General features: G+C 30.2%; 1 protein-coding gene across 5 annotated transcripts; it reads left to right on the forward strand.

Annotated features, from left to right (window-relative positions):
- The first annotated feature begins 1564 nt into the window (after window positions 1–1564).
- On the forward strand, window positions 1565–15759 carry LOC124820504 (glycerol-3-phosphate acyltransferase 9). 5 transcript variants are annotated; one of them, XM_088111001.1, is made up of 15 exons: window positions 1565–1694; window positions 3355–3459; window positions 8659–8834; window positions 9254–9445; window positions 9603–9660; window positions 9889–10007; window positions 10487–10586; window positions 11387–11482; window positions 11580–11676; window positions 12091–12178; window positions 12256–12352; window positions 12521–12606; window positions 12688–12807; window positions 12899–12997; window positions 15503–15759. In XM_088111001.1, exons 4-15 carry the CDS (start codon window positions 9324–9326, stop codon window positions 15549–15551), a joined length of 1131 nt encoding a protein of 376 aa, XP_087967127.1. In that variant the 5' UTR covers window positions 1565–1694; window positions 3355–3459; window positions 8659–8834; window positions 9254–9323; the 3' UTR covers window positions 15552–15759. The 5 variants fall into 5 exon arrangements, with proteins under 5 accessions (XP_087967127.1, XP_087967124.1, XP_087967126.1 ...); XM_088110998.1 differs by having other exon boundaries at window positions 8698–8834; XM_088111000.1 differs by lacking the exons at window positions 1565–1694; window positions 3355–3459 and adding an exon at window positions 5213–6298 and having other exon boundaries at window positions 8698–8834.
- The last annotated feature ends 982 nt before the right edge of the window (window positions 15760–16741 follow it).

Consider the following 16741-nt stretch of genomic DNA (forward strand, 5'->3'; position numbering starts at 1 on the left):
AATAACTTTTCTTTTATATTTTAAGTATTTAATAATATTTTTATATTATTTATCTAATAAATTAAATACTTTATTCAATTTATTTGAGTCAAACATGTCGGTAAGTTAAAACATAATATAATGTTAAAAAAAAATACACATATATATAAACATTTTTCTAGAAATTTAGAACAAAATTTTACCATTTATTAAGTAATTTGAAGAAAAAAAATATACTGAATGGTGAAAATAAGATTGAATCAAACTTATTTAAGGGAAAGAGTAAATAAAATTTTGCAATATATCACAAGTTTAAATCTAAGCCATATGAATGCTCCATTAATGTGGAGAGAGAAACAGAAAGATTGTTGAGGATAGTGGGGAGATGTAGGGTATTTTTGGAATAAAAGAAAATAGTGGGGATGTGTAGAGTATTTTTGGAATAAAAGAAAACAGTGGAGAGGTACAGAAACACTTCGGGTGGTGGAGGGAGCAACACCCAAAACAAAATTTACTGGTCACATGAGAATAAATGTTTAGAAGCATTGTTCTAGATGCATAATTAAATCCACGTCAGTTTAACTAATTTAATGGTGGAGACTCAATTGCATTAATTTTTCACAATTAAAGATCTAATTGAGACAAAAAAATAACTGAAGAAGTCGTTTGGAAAAAGTTATACAAAATAAGAACTTGTACCGTGATTAAACCTATAATAAATATGTTCTTGTCATAGTATATCCAAAATATATTTTAAATTACATAACTCATATATATATATATATATATATATATATATATATATATATGTATATAATTTTGTAATTATAAATTATATAATTTGAAATATATTTTCAACTAGTATAATTATTCTACATTATATAATTCATAATATATTCTAAATATCTTTAAAGTGTATAATTCATGAGTATTTTAAACTTGGTAGAATATAATTTTGAATTAATTGAGATTTTGTGATAAGGATATATTGATAATTTTTAAATATTACATGGGGAGAAATTCTTTTTTAAACGAGAAGTTAATTAGAAAATAAACTTATATAAAATATACATAAATATATGTTGAAGACTTTATTTATATATAAAATATATAAGTATATACAATTTTGTTCAACGATCAATACTATTAAACTTTTTTATGAATTTGTTAAACTTAGTCTTTAAAAAGTAAACACTAAAATAATATATTTAGATTGGATTAAAACATTATGTGTTTTATAAAATTAGTCTTTATCAAATATTAGCTAAGGGTAGTTTTTGCCTAAAAAAATACAAGGAATTAATTTACAAATAATGTTTTATAACTAATGCAATCATTGATAGGTATAATTTTAAAGATTAATAATTTTTTTATTCTATTTACTATCATTAGTGAGTTTAACATTTTTCCTATATTCTGAATCAATTTAAGAAGTCTACTTCTCTAATATTTATTATTTTTAGGGTACAATTGTCGTGTTTTTTATAAGATTTTTTTTATTAAATCTATTCTGTCTGTAAAATTTATATAAAAAATATTTTTTTTATTTGTCACTTTCTTAATCAAACAGTAGAAAACAAATGTACTGGAAGAAGATTAACTTGACTAATCAAATAAAAAAAAGGTGAAAGAGAGGGATTTGGTTCATTGATACTCCAACTCAATCTCGAATCTCCAACCTCTGTAAGAAGCTCCCAAATCGCAACCCGTGAAAGGTAAATTTTCTTCTAATCTTCTTTACTGGCTATGATTTTGAGTGTTTTATAAGCCTTCATTGATATGAATTTGATCTTTCTCTTCAAATTTCGTTTTCATATCTGCCACTAAATTAATATTGGTTCAATCGTACACGAATCTAGCTCGAAGTTGCACTAAACCATGAAAGCAAATGAAAAGAACTCTCGCAGGCAAAATAATATGACAAATCTAAGTAAAAATCAAGAGGGTTTGAGATTTAGGTTACACCCAGTTAGCACAAGGGTTAACTGTATATGAGAATAATAATATGTAAAATGGATAATCTGTTGAGTTGAAACAGAATCTGTTGTATTATTACATGTAAGTAAGTGTCTTCGACTTTGAATTTGTTGGACATTATTCGTCGGATAGATGCTTTGTGGAGAAGAAAACGAAAAGCTAGAATGAATTAAACTGTGGTATATGTTAAAATTATCTTTTTTATTTCAATTTTTACATAGGTCTCTGATTTAACTTTACCCAAACTTATGGTAGTTAAAAAAAAGTTTGATTTATTTTGTTTTCTATTTTTCTGCTTGGAGAAATTTATCTAAATAGAATTTTGCTGGATTATATCATGGAGACTCCTTATAAAACTTGTTTCCGTGCTTAGCATTTGGTGTGTGCTACATTGCTTTTTGTTAATTCATTTGGAAGATGTAACTGAAAATATCGTTGTTATGTTATATTTGTGAGTTGCTGGAAGAAAATGGCTTTAGACTGGTACCTTGTCTTTTGTGCAAGCTGAGTTTATAACAACAGTTTCTTGTAGTAATGGTTTGACAAAGTGTTTCTTTCCTGCTTTTTTTGGGGCAATCTTTCATTCACTTTTATCTCCCTGTAGTAGATGATCTCGTACAACCTTTGAGACCTGGGAATTTACATTACTGAAGGTTGTTGAGTTGCTTTTGCAGAGTCAATAGAGAAAAATAGTGTCTTTGCATTGTTGGATAGTGATTGTCATTCCACTCTTCAATTTGGACAACTAAAACCGGTTTGTTTTGTTAGGTGTTCTAGAACACAACTGTTATGTTATCAATTGAATATTTTGTTGTGTTTAAATAGGATTTTTATCTTCAGTTTGGTTGACATTTGCTTTTTGCCTGGTTTATTGAAGTCAACATATAGCCTAAGTGATGTTAAATGGTAAATACAACATTGACTAGGGTATCACAATATGAGCTAGGGTATCTATGTTTAATTTCAAAGTTAGAAGTGCTTTTGAGGGTTTCTCTACTGAAAAATGTTCTTTATTTCTGGTAGAAAAGCTTCCCAAAACACTTTAATTTTTTTTATGCTCTGATATTAATTACGGTGATTTCGTGAGGATTATTGATAACTCCCCAATTTATCATTTTTTTTCTGTGCTTAAAAGTCCATGTTAGTCCAATTTAGTTTCTAGAATTAAGTTATTTTTAGGTTTTTCTATTAAATATTTAGATTTGAAGAATTTTAGTCAAAAATAGGTTTTTAGATGTATTTTTAGTATTTTTTTTGTAAATAAGTAGAAAATTTAATCTTTCTCTGAATATTTTTTATAAAAAGTTTTTTTCTTTATTTTGTTTTTAATATTTTTAATTGTTGAAATGTCCTTTTATAATTGTTGATGGGTCCTAATTCATTTTTATTTAATTGCAGAAAGATTGGGCTGATTGAATTTGGTCAAGGGTGTTTCGTCTTGCACCTCCAAAAGTTTGACTCTGCACCTCCAATTTTCATAATTGCCCTCGTGTGATTAATGAGGTTGGTCAAAAGTAAATGATTTTTAACGAATTAAGTGGTTGAACAAATTCATTTAATAACCCTCCACATCGAAGTTTATAAACTTTTGTTGTCTTGCACCCTTTCATTTCTCATTTATGTATCTCCTTGCACCCTTTTTTATTTTCTCCTTTCTCATGGTCCTTAAAAGGGATTTGAGAGAAATTGTTCTTTTAGAAGTGTTTTAGGCACGTGGTGGAAGTGTTGCTGTCTTGGTAGTTGCCATTAGAGTTGATAAATGATTTTTTCTAAGCTTCTCGTGTCAAACAAGTACATAAATTAATTGCAAAACTTATAGGATTTAATCGGATGTCGAAATTCGATGAAAACTCAATCAGATATCAAATTTAGATCGAATATCAAAATTCGATTTATCCTTCATCGCGTGTCAATGAAAGGAAAATCGAATTTTCACATCCATAGAGAGAAAAACGAATTTCGACATTTTACATATCAGATATCAAGATGTGATGAAGTGACATTCGACTTTCTACATCCAATGCTTGTTTTGTCAAATTCGGATTTTTTCATCCGATGCTTCAATGTTATTTTTATAATTTACAATAATTTCAATGATTTAGTTTTATATACTGAAAAGCATACATTGATAATATTAATGAAATCAATTTTAATGAAAAAGTAGATTTTTTAAATGCATCAAAAGAGCAAATAAAGTTTACATGTTTAATTATAAAGACTTAAATATGGTTTTCGAAATTTTTAATTGAATATTTATTAAATTTTAATGTTTTATTAAGTCTTTCGAATTATTAACTACTTCAAACAAAATGACTTTAAAGTATATATTTATTAATTTATTTTTATTTTATTTTTTTATGTGAAATTTGTTTCAGTTTTTAATTTTCATTTTCTTAAATTTTGAACAATAAAAATACCACTTCAAATAAGAATGTACCTCAATTATTTAACTTTAATCATTCTAATTATTTCAACAGTAACTAAATTATAAATATAGTTGTACGTTTTGTTATATTTAAATAAATAAAAAATATCAAACCTTAACTTTTTTTTCTCAAATATAAATATTTGGACCATCTTAAAAATATTGGTAATTGTTGAAATCTAAAGAGAAAAAGAAATGCGAGAAAAGAGGGTGAAAGGAAGAGAAAACCGTTAAGAATCTGGTCAAAATTCTTTTCAGTTATTTAAAAATTAATAACATTTTAATTGGAAGCATAATACGTATTTTAAAAAATTTAGAGGTGTCGGATGAAATCTTTGAAGATGTAAGATGACATACTCTTTGGTCAAATGTGCTTGAAACCTGGTCAACTGGACCATTGGTCAGCAGAAGAGGCATTGGGCTGTTCTATTTTGAACCATATATGAGTGGGTTGTGTTTTTGGCAATTGAGTGCAATTGTTACTCCCTCCATCACTGCTACCTGTATCTCTTCGTTCATTTTTTTCCCTTCAGTAATATTTAATTTCTGCTTTTATATTTTTATTCAACAATCAACCACTTTCATTAATGGTTCCCACCAATGTATCAATGCACCTCCACAACAGGGTACTGCTTTTGCTTGAACGAAATTCCTCTCAATCTTCTTCTCCCTCTAATTTTTGTTTGATGAAAGTGTGGTGGTGTAGTGTGAGAAAATGACAGAAAAGAATATGCATGCCAACTTCAATATTATTATTTTCATATTCAATGTGACCAAAATCTCTCGGGTTGAGGGAAAATAAACAAAACCCATATTATTGCTGCATGTTTTTATAAAGAGAAACAAAAGCAACATGCTTTTAATACTCTGCAATGCTTTTGTAAAGTATCCAGCAGAATAACAAGTCTACAAGTTATGGATACTGCATCAGGCAGATCTGGACGTAAAAATATATATAATTTATTATCCAAATTATTTATTCCCTAAAAGAAGTTGGCTTCTTCTTCAATCTAAAATTAAAAATTAAAAATTAAACACAGAACCTAGTAAAGAAAAATAAAAAATTAAGTAAACAACCCAAAGGTACAACGGATGTCGGATATCGGTTTGACTTTTGTTGTGGCTTTCGTAGTTTTTGTTCAGGCCAGAAACTCAAACTGTGGCATATACAATGTACATAATAACAACACCAATAACATCACAGCAAAGACAACACATAACACACCAAAGAATATATTATCTATCATGCATAACGAAACAAACACTATCCTGTTGGAGACCCACGAACGAACTACCACGAACCACCACCGTCACAAAATGCCACGAATCACCATGAACCACCACCGAACGACGCACCATTAACGGATGGGGCTTGCAAGCAACTGAGAGTGAAAGGGAAAGTGAAAGTGAGAGGAGATTAAGATTATGATTTTAAAATATAAAAAGTAAAATTGGTAAAAGTAAAAGTAAAAAGAATAAATTTGGAATTTAAAAAATTTAGAGAGGTGTAGGGAGAATATGAGGTGGTGGAGGGAGCTTCTCTCATTGAGTGTACATTCTGGGCCGCTGGGATTGGGCCTGCAGATTACAGAAGACGACGCCGTTTGGGATTTATGAAACGCCTAGTTTAGTTAGCAATTGCTGCCATTGGAGGGACTAGTGTTCGAAGACTCATTTCATTTCCCATTTGGCAGAAAACAGAACCCAATGCTAGGGTTTTTCAGAGAGAAAAGTGAGAAAGAAAGAAGAGAACGAGAAAGGAAGAGGCTTGGCTTGTGCTCGTGATTGTGGACCAGAGTGTGCGGAGGAGATTGAATCAGTGGAGAGGTCGAAGATGATCGGAGGGCCGAGATGCGTGGATTGCGAGCAAGAATAAAAAGGAGCGTTGGATTGAAGCTCGAAGGGTCGAAGGGTTAGGTTTTTCCCCCTTTCCCTTTTCCCTCTATTTTTGGACCCTATAAAAGGACATCTACAGTAGTAGACAGTTGTAACGCAGAGGGTGAGAGGCTCCGCGAGAGTGTTGTAACTGTGGAGGGTGACAGACTCCACTCGAGAGACTTTGAGATCGTGATTGCAAGTACTTAGGGTTTATGCGCTTTTCTTAGTGTAGCTGCTGGATTCTTTGGTTGTTGATCGAGGCTAACGGTGGTGACAGCCCGTGGACGTCTCGATCGTGCTTTTCAGTTTCGTGCATTTGTTCTATTTTACATTCAATTCTGATTCCGTTTAGGAATTTTATGCAATGTCTTTTATGTTTCTAGTTTAGTTGCACTTTTATTTTGTTTAATTGCATTTGATAGTAATAATTGAATCTGATTTTGGTTTATGATGCTTTGGTTGATTTAGTTTAGGTGTAATTTGAATTGGAATTATGAATTTGTCTTTTCTGGATAGTTGTATTTTAGATCATACTGTTACTAGTATTTTGCTGATTTTACTGTTTCTTCAATCAAAATTTGGAATTAGGTGTGATGTATATTGGTTGGATGAATGGTTGAAAAGTGCCAACTTAGGTTCTGGAATATGAATCAAAAATACCCAAAGTGGATTTTAATTTTAACAGGTGTCTTCCCTGTAAGTGCATTTGTGACTCTTTCATCCAAACTAATGTGCATTTGCCTCTGATTTCAGGTTCTGATTCCATCTTTAGTTAGTTTCTTAGCTTTTATACTTGATGAATACACTGTAGATTAGTTTAGCTTAGGTAATGATTTCATATTTTCTTTTCAATTGAATTTGATTTTTTGAGTAATGAATCTTATTTTGTAGAGGTATTGACTAGGTTCTGTTATTGTCTAATTCTAAGTGTTGTTTCAATTTTGTTTCATATCACATTTCATTGTACATTACAGGTTCATTTTGTAGTAGTTTAGATTTCTATTTCCTATTCTTTTACTTCACTTTATTTTTTGTCTTTCTTTAAACAGATTTTAATTTTAATTCTTTTCCTTTTAATTTCATTTTTTTACTGTCCCCACCTTGCATTAGTATTTAGTTAGGTAGTAAATAAAAGCAATATTAGCTTTACATTTTCTAAACTTAATTTTGTTGAGTCTCTGGATTGATACCCTGGTCAGCCCTATACTTTATTAGTGGGAACTAGGTTTTGTTGACTTTTTGTGGGGCCAAAAAGCCTTTCAACAGTTATTTTATGTATAATGCAATAATCATCTTCATTAGGATTGTGCTGGCTGTCTGGTAGGTATTGCTTGCACAGCATTTTGTTATAGATACAGATGCTGAGGGTAGAGAGAGACCATTGAGTATTTTTCTGTCATTTTGGGAAGTAGGAGCTTGTTATGCTGGATATAGGAGGTTAATTTCTCTAGCTTTTTGCTGCAATAACTGAGACTCCCTTCTGTTACTAATAATGCCTTACCGATTACATTTTAACCTTTGGTTGTATAAAATGAAGTGTACGTTACTGTTCCATAAGTAAGAGAGAGTCAACTAATACCCACATGCCATGTTCAAGAGGCTCACAGCTCATTAGGGAACAGGTGGCATGGACAGTAGAATAAGTTTCTTTCTATGAAACTCAAAAAGAAAACAACAAATAACCGTAAAAGTTTAGTAAGAAAATGAGTGAGTTATCATCATGTTGAGTGATGACTGGTAAGACTCTTGGTCCCTATCTTCTTCCTTCTTCAATTAGTAGTTTTTCTTCTCCAGAATAAGACATGAACTTTCCTCAACTTTCCTGTTTTTATAGGATATCTTATCCCCGCCAAGATTGTCAAATCTGAGAGTTTATGTAAATTTGTGGAAGTCTTGTAAACTCGTAAGAAAAAGAAATTATAAATTCAAATATTACAATAGAATGATTAATCATAATCTGAATACCAAAACATTCTTCCTAGTTCTAGCAAGATGAATTTTGAATTTAAGTATTCTTCTACTCAGAATCTTTGACCAATAATCAATTCCACTTTTCTTCTTTCGAGTGTTTCCATCTAATATGTAACCTATTTTCTATAACAATTTTACTTCTACTTTTAATATATAAGAATGTACAATTGCTTTCAATTGAATTGTATCCATTTCCAAGGATACTTTAAATTGATCCCTAGTTTCAATTTTCAACTAGAAACATATTATATAATTATTAATTAATTAAAATAATTCCTAATTAAAATCTTAAACTGAAACCCCTAATTCCTAACTATAAAATTCAATTAAAAAAATCATTTATAGATAATATAATATATATTATATTATATTTCTCTCCTAAAAATTGCAGCTTAACACCACAATAAAATTCTCTTTCTCCTAAACAGTGTGACGTGACACTTTCCTTCCTCTCCTAAATGTTGCAGCACGGTGAGACGTGATAGAGTGGTGAGAAGCGACGGTGGTGTGACGAGCGGCTAGTGAACATCAGCACAGCAAGGGAACACGTGATTAAGCCAAGAACGAACACAAAAGTTGATGCAAAAGTGAAATCCTACATTAGGTGAGTTTTCTTCAGTTTCTCACAGCAAACGACTGTGGTGGCAGCTGTTTCGGGGTTTAAAAATGTTCTCCCTCTACTGTAATATAATATATTCTATAGTGTATCCCAGTGCCAGAAGGGTCCTTGCTATGTAAGGGTATGAAAGAGGGTTGTATTATGCAGCTTAGCCTTGCATATGCAAAGAGGATGTGTCTGGATTTAAACACATGACCAATCAGTCATCATCATTGAAAAATAAGTTTTTCAGAAATTATTTTGCTATGTAATCACAACTTTATGCGTAATTGGTTTCTGAATGTAAGAAATAAATTACCAATTGACTATTTTGTTTTGGAATTGGACCTGAAATTTCTGAATTTTTTGCAAGTTGAATTAATTAATTTTTTAGTAACTAAAGTGGAAAGTGGATCAATGTTCAGGATCAAAAGTGTATATTGACCTCGTTTGTCCCTTCAAGAAGTCGCTGGAAGAAGTAATATCACAGCGCGGATGAATAACACAGGGAGACTCAAGTCTTCTAGTTCTGAACTAGACCTTGATCGACCAAACATTGAGGATTACCTCCCTTCTGGATCGACCATTCAACAAGAACCTCATGGAAAGCTTTCTCTGTATGCTATCACTATTTCCTTGTGTTGCTTGTACTGTTACTTGATACTGAATATAAGCTTGAAATGAAAGAACAGTATTTTCTTCAATAGATCTGTTAGAGAAGAAATTTTCAGGCATCATTTAATATTCCCAGTTTTCTTTCTGATACTTTGTCAGGCATGATTTACTCAATATATCCCCTACTTTATCTGAGGCAGCAGGTGCTATTGTAGATGTAAGTATTTGCTGTGATCTTTTATTTGTTCTTTCCTTGTTTTGAGGTGTCAGTATTTTCTTTCAAAGACCCAAATTAGGAACTAATGTTGATAGTATTATTATAGCAAGAACTTATATAATCAATTCTACGTCTTTTAAATGCTGAACATTGTCCTGCTACCGTGTGTTGCTCCTTGTCTTGGCTTGGGTGATTTGCTTATTGGTTGGAACTTTTAATGTTGGGCAGGACTCATTTACAAGGTGCTTCAAGTCTAATCCTCCGGAACCATGGAATTGGAATTTATATCTGTTTCCTTTGTGGTGTTTTGGAGTTGTGATTCGATACTTGATTCTGTTCCCTATCAGGTTTGCCTTATTCCTAAGTGCCATGTATCATACTCATATAATAACTATGAAATCCGGAATCTTCCTAGCAAATTTTTAATTCTTTTATATATATATATATATATATACATTATTCTCTTTTTCATTTGTAGAATTAGGTATTGAGATTAGCTGTCTCAGAAATATTATTATTAGGAATTTGAACTTTGTCTTTGACCACATCGAGTTATACCCTTTCTATTTGGTCTATATATCTGTCTGACGATCTATACTACTTTCCATGTTGATATAATGAAAAGATTTTCTGTTCTGAACTGGTTGAGGAAGTCCTTAGCATGACTAACTATAAGTAGATGGTTTACGGTATCTAATATTAAGAAACTGGGAAAATATACAGACCAGAATGGAAGATATTTTCTCTAAATAGGAGATACAGTTAATGAGTTACTTTGCAGTCATTTTCTTTTGTCTAAGTGATGCCAACCTCATTGACATTGCAGGGTTATAGGGTTAACACTAGGATGGATAATATTTCTTTCATCTTTCATTCCAGTGCACTTCCTATTGAAAGGACATGACAAGTTAAGGAGAAGTATTGAGGTGCATATTCAACTTATTCTATCTTTTTCCGTTTGACATTTTGCTTAATAATGGTCTCCATCTTATTACTAAGATTACAATTGATGACCATTCAGGCAGCTTAGTTGCATGAACTGAAAATAAGCTTGTGACGTTGGGACAACTAATTCAAATGATTTAGATTAATTAGACTAAATGGGACAACTAATAGATGCTAAATGATGAAAACTAAAACTACTATTTGTAGGCATTATTTAAATGTTTCCTCTATGTATTTGCTTACTTGATTGACAGATGCCTTATGCATTTGGTTTCAAGTATCTATTATCTAGCTTCAACATGTTGCCTCATCTTTTGGGAAAACTTGGTCTTGCCTTTTCACTGTAAATAATGAAAGATTTTCTTCCTCTTGGAAGAAGAATATCAGCATTCCAATTAATAGTCAGGTTTGTTGGAAAAGAAAAATATATTGAATGACCACAATTTAAAATTGAAATGATTTAGATTAATTAGACTAAATGGGACAACAAATAGATGCTAAATGTTGAAATTGAAAACTACTACTGTAAAGGTGTCTTCTTTTATCGTTGAAGTTCCATAGTTTTTAGCCATTCTATTTGTAAGCATTATTTGAATTTTTCCTCTATGTATTGGTTTACTTGATTGACAGATGCTGTATGCAGTGGAGTACATTGTTCATGTTATTTTTCTATTTTTGTTGTCATGGCATGAATTGGGAATGGTCTCTCTGACATACACTCTCTTTTCTCCCTGTGCTGAGTATTAACACTGGCACGTTGTAAATTGTTCATTTCCTTCAGAGGTCTTTGGTAGAGATGATGTGCAGTTTCTTTGTTGCATCTTGGACTGGGGTTGTTAAGTATCATGGACCAAGGCCTAGTAGGCGACCAAAACAGGTTTGATTAATGTTGTTGTATTATCATTATTTATGTACTCAAGAAAGAGTAAATGTTATCTGTACTAATTTGAGCTTCCCCTTCATTTATTGAGCAGGTTTTTGTAGCCAACCATACATCCATGATTGATTTCATTGTCTTAGAACAGATGACCGCTTTTGCTGTTATTATGCAGAAGCATCCTGGATGGGTTGGTAAGCATTTAGAGCTGACATCTATTATAGAAGTATGATACACAAACTTTTGCCTTCCTCATCCATAACAAGTTGTATATACTAACTCCTAATCATTGGTACGTTGATGTTTGTATGTGATTACACAGTCTAGCCACAAACAGAAGGTAAATAGTTCACCAAAATATTCGTAAAAAAGAAAAATTAAGCACTATATCCCTTCTAAATTGTTGGGCAGTCTAAATGAAAAAAAAAACTTGCTGTTGGGCAGTCTAAATGGTTGTCTGGAAGAATAGGGTATGTGAAAGTGCAGAACAATTAGGGATGATTTAATAAAACTTCCATCTTTTGAGAGAAAAAAAAATTGAATCAGTATCATAATTTATCTTAAACAAACTATTTGTGAATTTTCTTAAAAAATTAGTTATTGTACAGGATTGTTGCAGAGTACCATTCTGGAGAGTCTAGGGTGCATCTGGTTCAACCGTGCAGAGGCAAAGGATAGAGAAATTGTTGCAAAGAAGTGAGTATAAATAAAGTTGTTATAAAATGTATTTCAAATCTAGTTCCTTTTTACTTACACAATATTTCATGTCTCAGATTGAGGGATCATGTCCAGGGAGCTGATAACAACCCCCTTCTAATATTTCCTGAAGGAACTTGTGTAAATAATCACTATACAGTCATGTTCAAGAAGGTGTGTTAATTATTTGCATTTGCTGTCCATTTAAAATGCCTATGTTCTCCTATCTTATTTTAGGAATAGATTTTTTATTCTTCTATTTTGTACCTGCTGACTTCTATTCCCGTTTCTGTACTCAATAAATTTGTATTGAAGCTTTCTCTAATTTTTAATGGTGTCTAGGGTGCATTTGAACTCGGCTGCACAGTTTGCCCAGTTGCAATCAAGTACAATAAAATTTTTGTTGATGCCTTTTGGAATAGTAGAAAGTAAGAAGATGCTTCTCACATCAAATGTTTCTGCAATGCTGTTTACTTCTGCCTTTGACTTTGCATTTCCTGCATTTTCAGGCAATCATTCACCATGCATTTGTTGCAGCTAATGACATCTTGGGCAGTTGTTTGTGATGTTTGGTACTTGGAGCCACAAAATCTGAAGCCGGGAGAGACACCAATTGAGTTTGCAGAAAGGTAAATAATGTTGATCCTGATTGTATGCTGGGAGATATATGTTTGGCTTTATCTTGGTCTTGAGATAGTCACTGTTTAATTAACTATATAGGGTGAGGGACATAATCTCATTGCGTGCTGGCCTTAAAAAGGTTCCTTGGGATGGATATCTAAAATATTCTCGTCCTAGCCCAAAGCACAGAGAAAGGAAGTAAGTTAAATTTCTTGAGTTCTTTTTCCCTAGTGTGCTATTTGCTGTCATATGGTCTGTCACTAGGGTGTTGTAGTTTGAAGGTTTAAATCTGTTTTAAGGTTCCTAAAAATAATATATTTTTTTGTTTTAATCTTTGCAAAAAATGTTATTTTTAGATCTTGACACTTTGTAGCCCTTGTTTTTTTAATCTTTACCTCTAACTATAACTACTTTAGAATAAAAGCAGAAAATTTACCAATTAAGATAATTAAGGTGACAATATTTTTAATTAAAATAATTAGATTATTTTAGCTTCAATTAAATGACGTATTTACTATTTTGCATGAATAAGGTAATTACATATAGTTTACTTTTATAACTTAATTTTAGTTTTTAATATATTATCAACAGTCTATTTTATGGTTTTTATAGGTTTAATTAGTGATTTAGTTCTATAATTTTTTTAGTTCGGTTCACTATGATCCCTGATTATTTTTGGATTCAATTTAGTTTTCGAATTTTTTTAAAAAGGTTCATTTTGATTATTTTTATTGACGTTAATACCGTATCCGTACTTGTCACTATGTTAATTTTTTAAAAAAATTATTTAATTTTATATTTTTAATTTAAAAAAAAAACAAATTATTGCGTGTCAAGGAATGGTGATAAGGTTAGGTGTCAGTGTTACTGCATCATGACTTGACACTTGGTATTTTATGTTTTCTTTTTTAAATTAAAATTGTTAAGAAAATTTTAAAAAATTGAAAATTTAATTAATTGACTTGTGATAAGATTACGAGTTAACATCAATTTCACGGAAATGACCAAAGAATTTTTTAAAAAATTAGAGAATTAAATTAAAGCCAAAAGTAATAAAGAGACTAAAATAGATCAAATCAACAAATTATAGGACTAAAGTACTAATTAAGTCTTTAATATTATTCTTACTTTTCATTCAGTAACTTTTACTATAATAATTTACTTTTAATATTGTACTTATATATGTATATATAATATAATATAATTTACTTAGACACTTACAATTTACTTTCAATATGTTACTTTTGATATTATAATTTTAATTTTGAATGAATATAAATTTTTTTTTCTTAATATATCACTTACAATGACTTTATCTTCAAAGACAAAACAAATAAAGTTAAAATATGTTTTATATTTTGAAAATTACTTAGTACTCTCTTAGTTATCGAGTTTTTAACAAATAAAATTGGCATAAGAAAAATTGAAAGGGTAAAATTAGTTATGATAACAGAGAGAAAATATAATGACATTAACTTTAGTGTTTAATAGGTGACTTACTTACACGTAAGTGTACATTGAAATATTAGTTATGATAAAGAAAACTGAAAGGGGTAATAGTTGATGACTTAAAATTGTATTAGAAATAGAAAAAAAAATATTTTCTTGGTTTGAGTGAAAAGCTTTAAAAGACTATTATGAGGGGACAAAGGAAGGATAATATCTTGAAGAATGCATATAATATAATATAATAATAGCAATTACTATTTTTTCTATACTTGCAGAATTCAAAAGTAGTTGTCATAATATATTGTATTGCTAATTTTTTTAAATTATAAATACGATATATATGTAATTATCTTTTTAAATAATATTTAGTTAAAAGTCGTTAATTTAACAAAATTAATATAAAAAATACTTACATATTATCTGTTAAAAATAAATTATAAATATATATTTTGATATGTTGATATGTTTCCTCCATCTTAGGAGGACACACACAGAGGGTTAATATGTTGTTCATAGTTATGCTGATATGTTGATATGTTAGTGGCTATTTCATATGTCTGCAGCAGTTCGGACAGGGAGGCATAATTGAATTCTATTATCCATTTTTGTTATTATTTCATATTTATTTTGTTTCTCACAAGTTGGATTATATTATATCTTTATTTATAGGAAATCTACATTATTTCTCAGCAAAACTTGACAATTGGCTGAACTGTTATTAATTCTGTTATTATTTTGTATGTATTTTGTTTCTCACAGGTCATACATAAATCATAAATTCTCAACAAAACCAGATAATTGGCTGAACTGTAGTGTCATTTTTGTTTCTAACAACATTGATTATAGACAATTTGCATAACTTTTCAACAGGACCAGACAAAATAACATTAACAAAATTTTAGAACACATTTAAGACTAATTAGAACAATAATATTAGCAAAGACTTAATACATATTGAATTCTAATTGGAAGAAATTGTTGTTTTGGTTTCTTAGCTGTGGTGCATATTGCTGATCACCAATATTTTCTGGAACAAGTTTGATGTGTCAAATTTATTACTTGAGCCTCTTAAATTTTTTCTCCAATAATGTTTATAGGATTGGTTAAATACTAGAAACATGATATTTTGCAAGTTGGAACAAATTCCGTTTGTTAGAATTTCACATATAGAAGGATTTTTGTGTTATATAATGTATATTTTTGTTCATTTGATTTTGATGTTACTTAAGCTTGTTGGTTATTATGCATCTGTAGGCAACAGAGCTTTGCTGAGTTAGTGCTGCGGCGATTGGAGGAAAAGTGATGTGTATCTTTGTGTAGATTATTCTTACTTGTTCTTGGTGATATTATTCTTCAACCCTTTTCATGTTCCTTTTCCCATGCTACTGTTATGTTTACATTTATTCAGATATGCATATATTTCGCATTAACAATAAATTTTCCCATGGATTGTTGCTGTCTGTACAAACTGGTGAGAGCCAGATCTTTTAAGGATGAAATTTTTTACTGTCGTTCCATGTAGTTTATGTCAATACATCATAATAACTTTATACAAAATTTAATCTATTTAACGGTTGAAGTGTAATTATATGTTATGTATTAAATTTTATAGAAAATCGAATTACAATAAGTTGTTTGCAAAGTAAATTGTGTTTGAGATAATAGTGCGAGAAATAAATCAGCCTACCTTGAAAAATATCAACTCTTATTATATTATACCAATGAAATTTTATTATCTTTTGGTTTCATCTTGCAAAAGTAAAGATCAGAAGTATTAGAGAACGTAATTTCTAAATGAAGAAAAATGACACTATTTACATTATACCAACATAGATAAATTTTGTATGGAAGACCAAAATAGGAAAAAAAAATCATTGAGAACAAAAGGAAATTGGTAAAATTTATTGAAGACTAAAACTAGAAATAAAATACACATGTCAGTTCTACTATGTCACGGACATACCACTTAGCTAATACAAAAGATGATAGAGAACAAAACCAAGATAAAAAATATTTATCAAGGATCAAGACGTGACAAAAGTTTATTAAATATAATGCAAAATTTACACATTTATGATTCCCAAAATAATCCAAACCTTATTTTAATAACAATTATATAATTAAATAGCTACAATTGATTGTGATTATAAGTAATTTTTGAGGAAAAATATACTGAAAAATAGTGTTCAAATAATTAGCTTTACTTGGATGCAACAACAAAACCAGTTTATACACACAAAAAATGTGTATGAAGATGAAAAACTATCTTCTTCTTGCACCGCACCACCCTTCGTGCACCTCTTTTTTTTTTTTTTCTCACTTTTTCTCTTTGCTTTCTCGCGCAGTCCAGACTCCTTTTCCAATATCCCCATCCGTGGTGACCTTAAGTTAAGTTCTTCTTCTCTTTAAACATTCGATTTTTGTATGATGTGATATGAGAATCTTGTTTGAAATATTTGAAATCTGGAGTAAAATCATTGAACATTGGTTGAA

The sequence above is a fragment of the Vigna umbellata genome, chromosome 3 (genome assembly GCF_029865625.1).
Source record: "Vigna umbellata cultivar VRB3 chromosome 3, Vumbellata_1.0, whole genome shotgun sequence".
Taxonomy (NCBI): Eukaryota; Viridiplantae; Streptophyta; class Magnoliopsida; order Fabales; family Fabaceae; genus Vigna; species Vigna umbellata.

What these genes read in the sequence shown, in the direction of transcription:
- LOC124820504 (XM_088111001.1), top strand. Translation starts at nt 9,324, where the DNA reads ATGAATAACACAGGGAGACTCAAGTCTTCTAGTTCTGAACTAGACCTT. An exon ending in AGTTAAGGAGAAGTATTGAG is followed by an intron (nt 10,587 to 11,386) that starts GTGCATATTCAA and finishes CATTTCCTTCAG; the next exon opens with AGGTCTTTGGTAGAGATGAT. An exon ending in GAAGCATCCTGGATGGGTTG is followed by an intron (nt 11,677 to 12,090) that starts GTAAGCATTTAG and finishes GTTATTGTACAG; the next exon opens with GATTGTTGCAGAGTACCATT.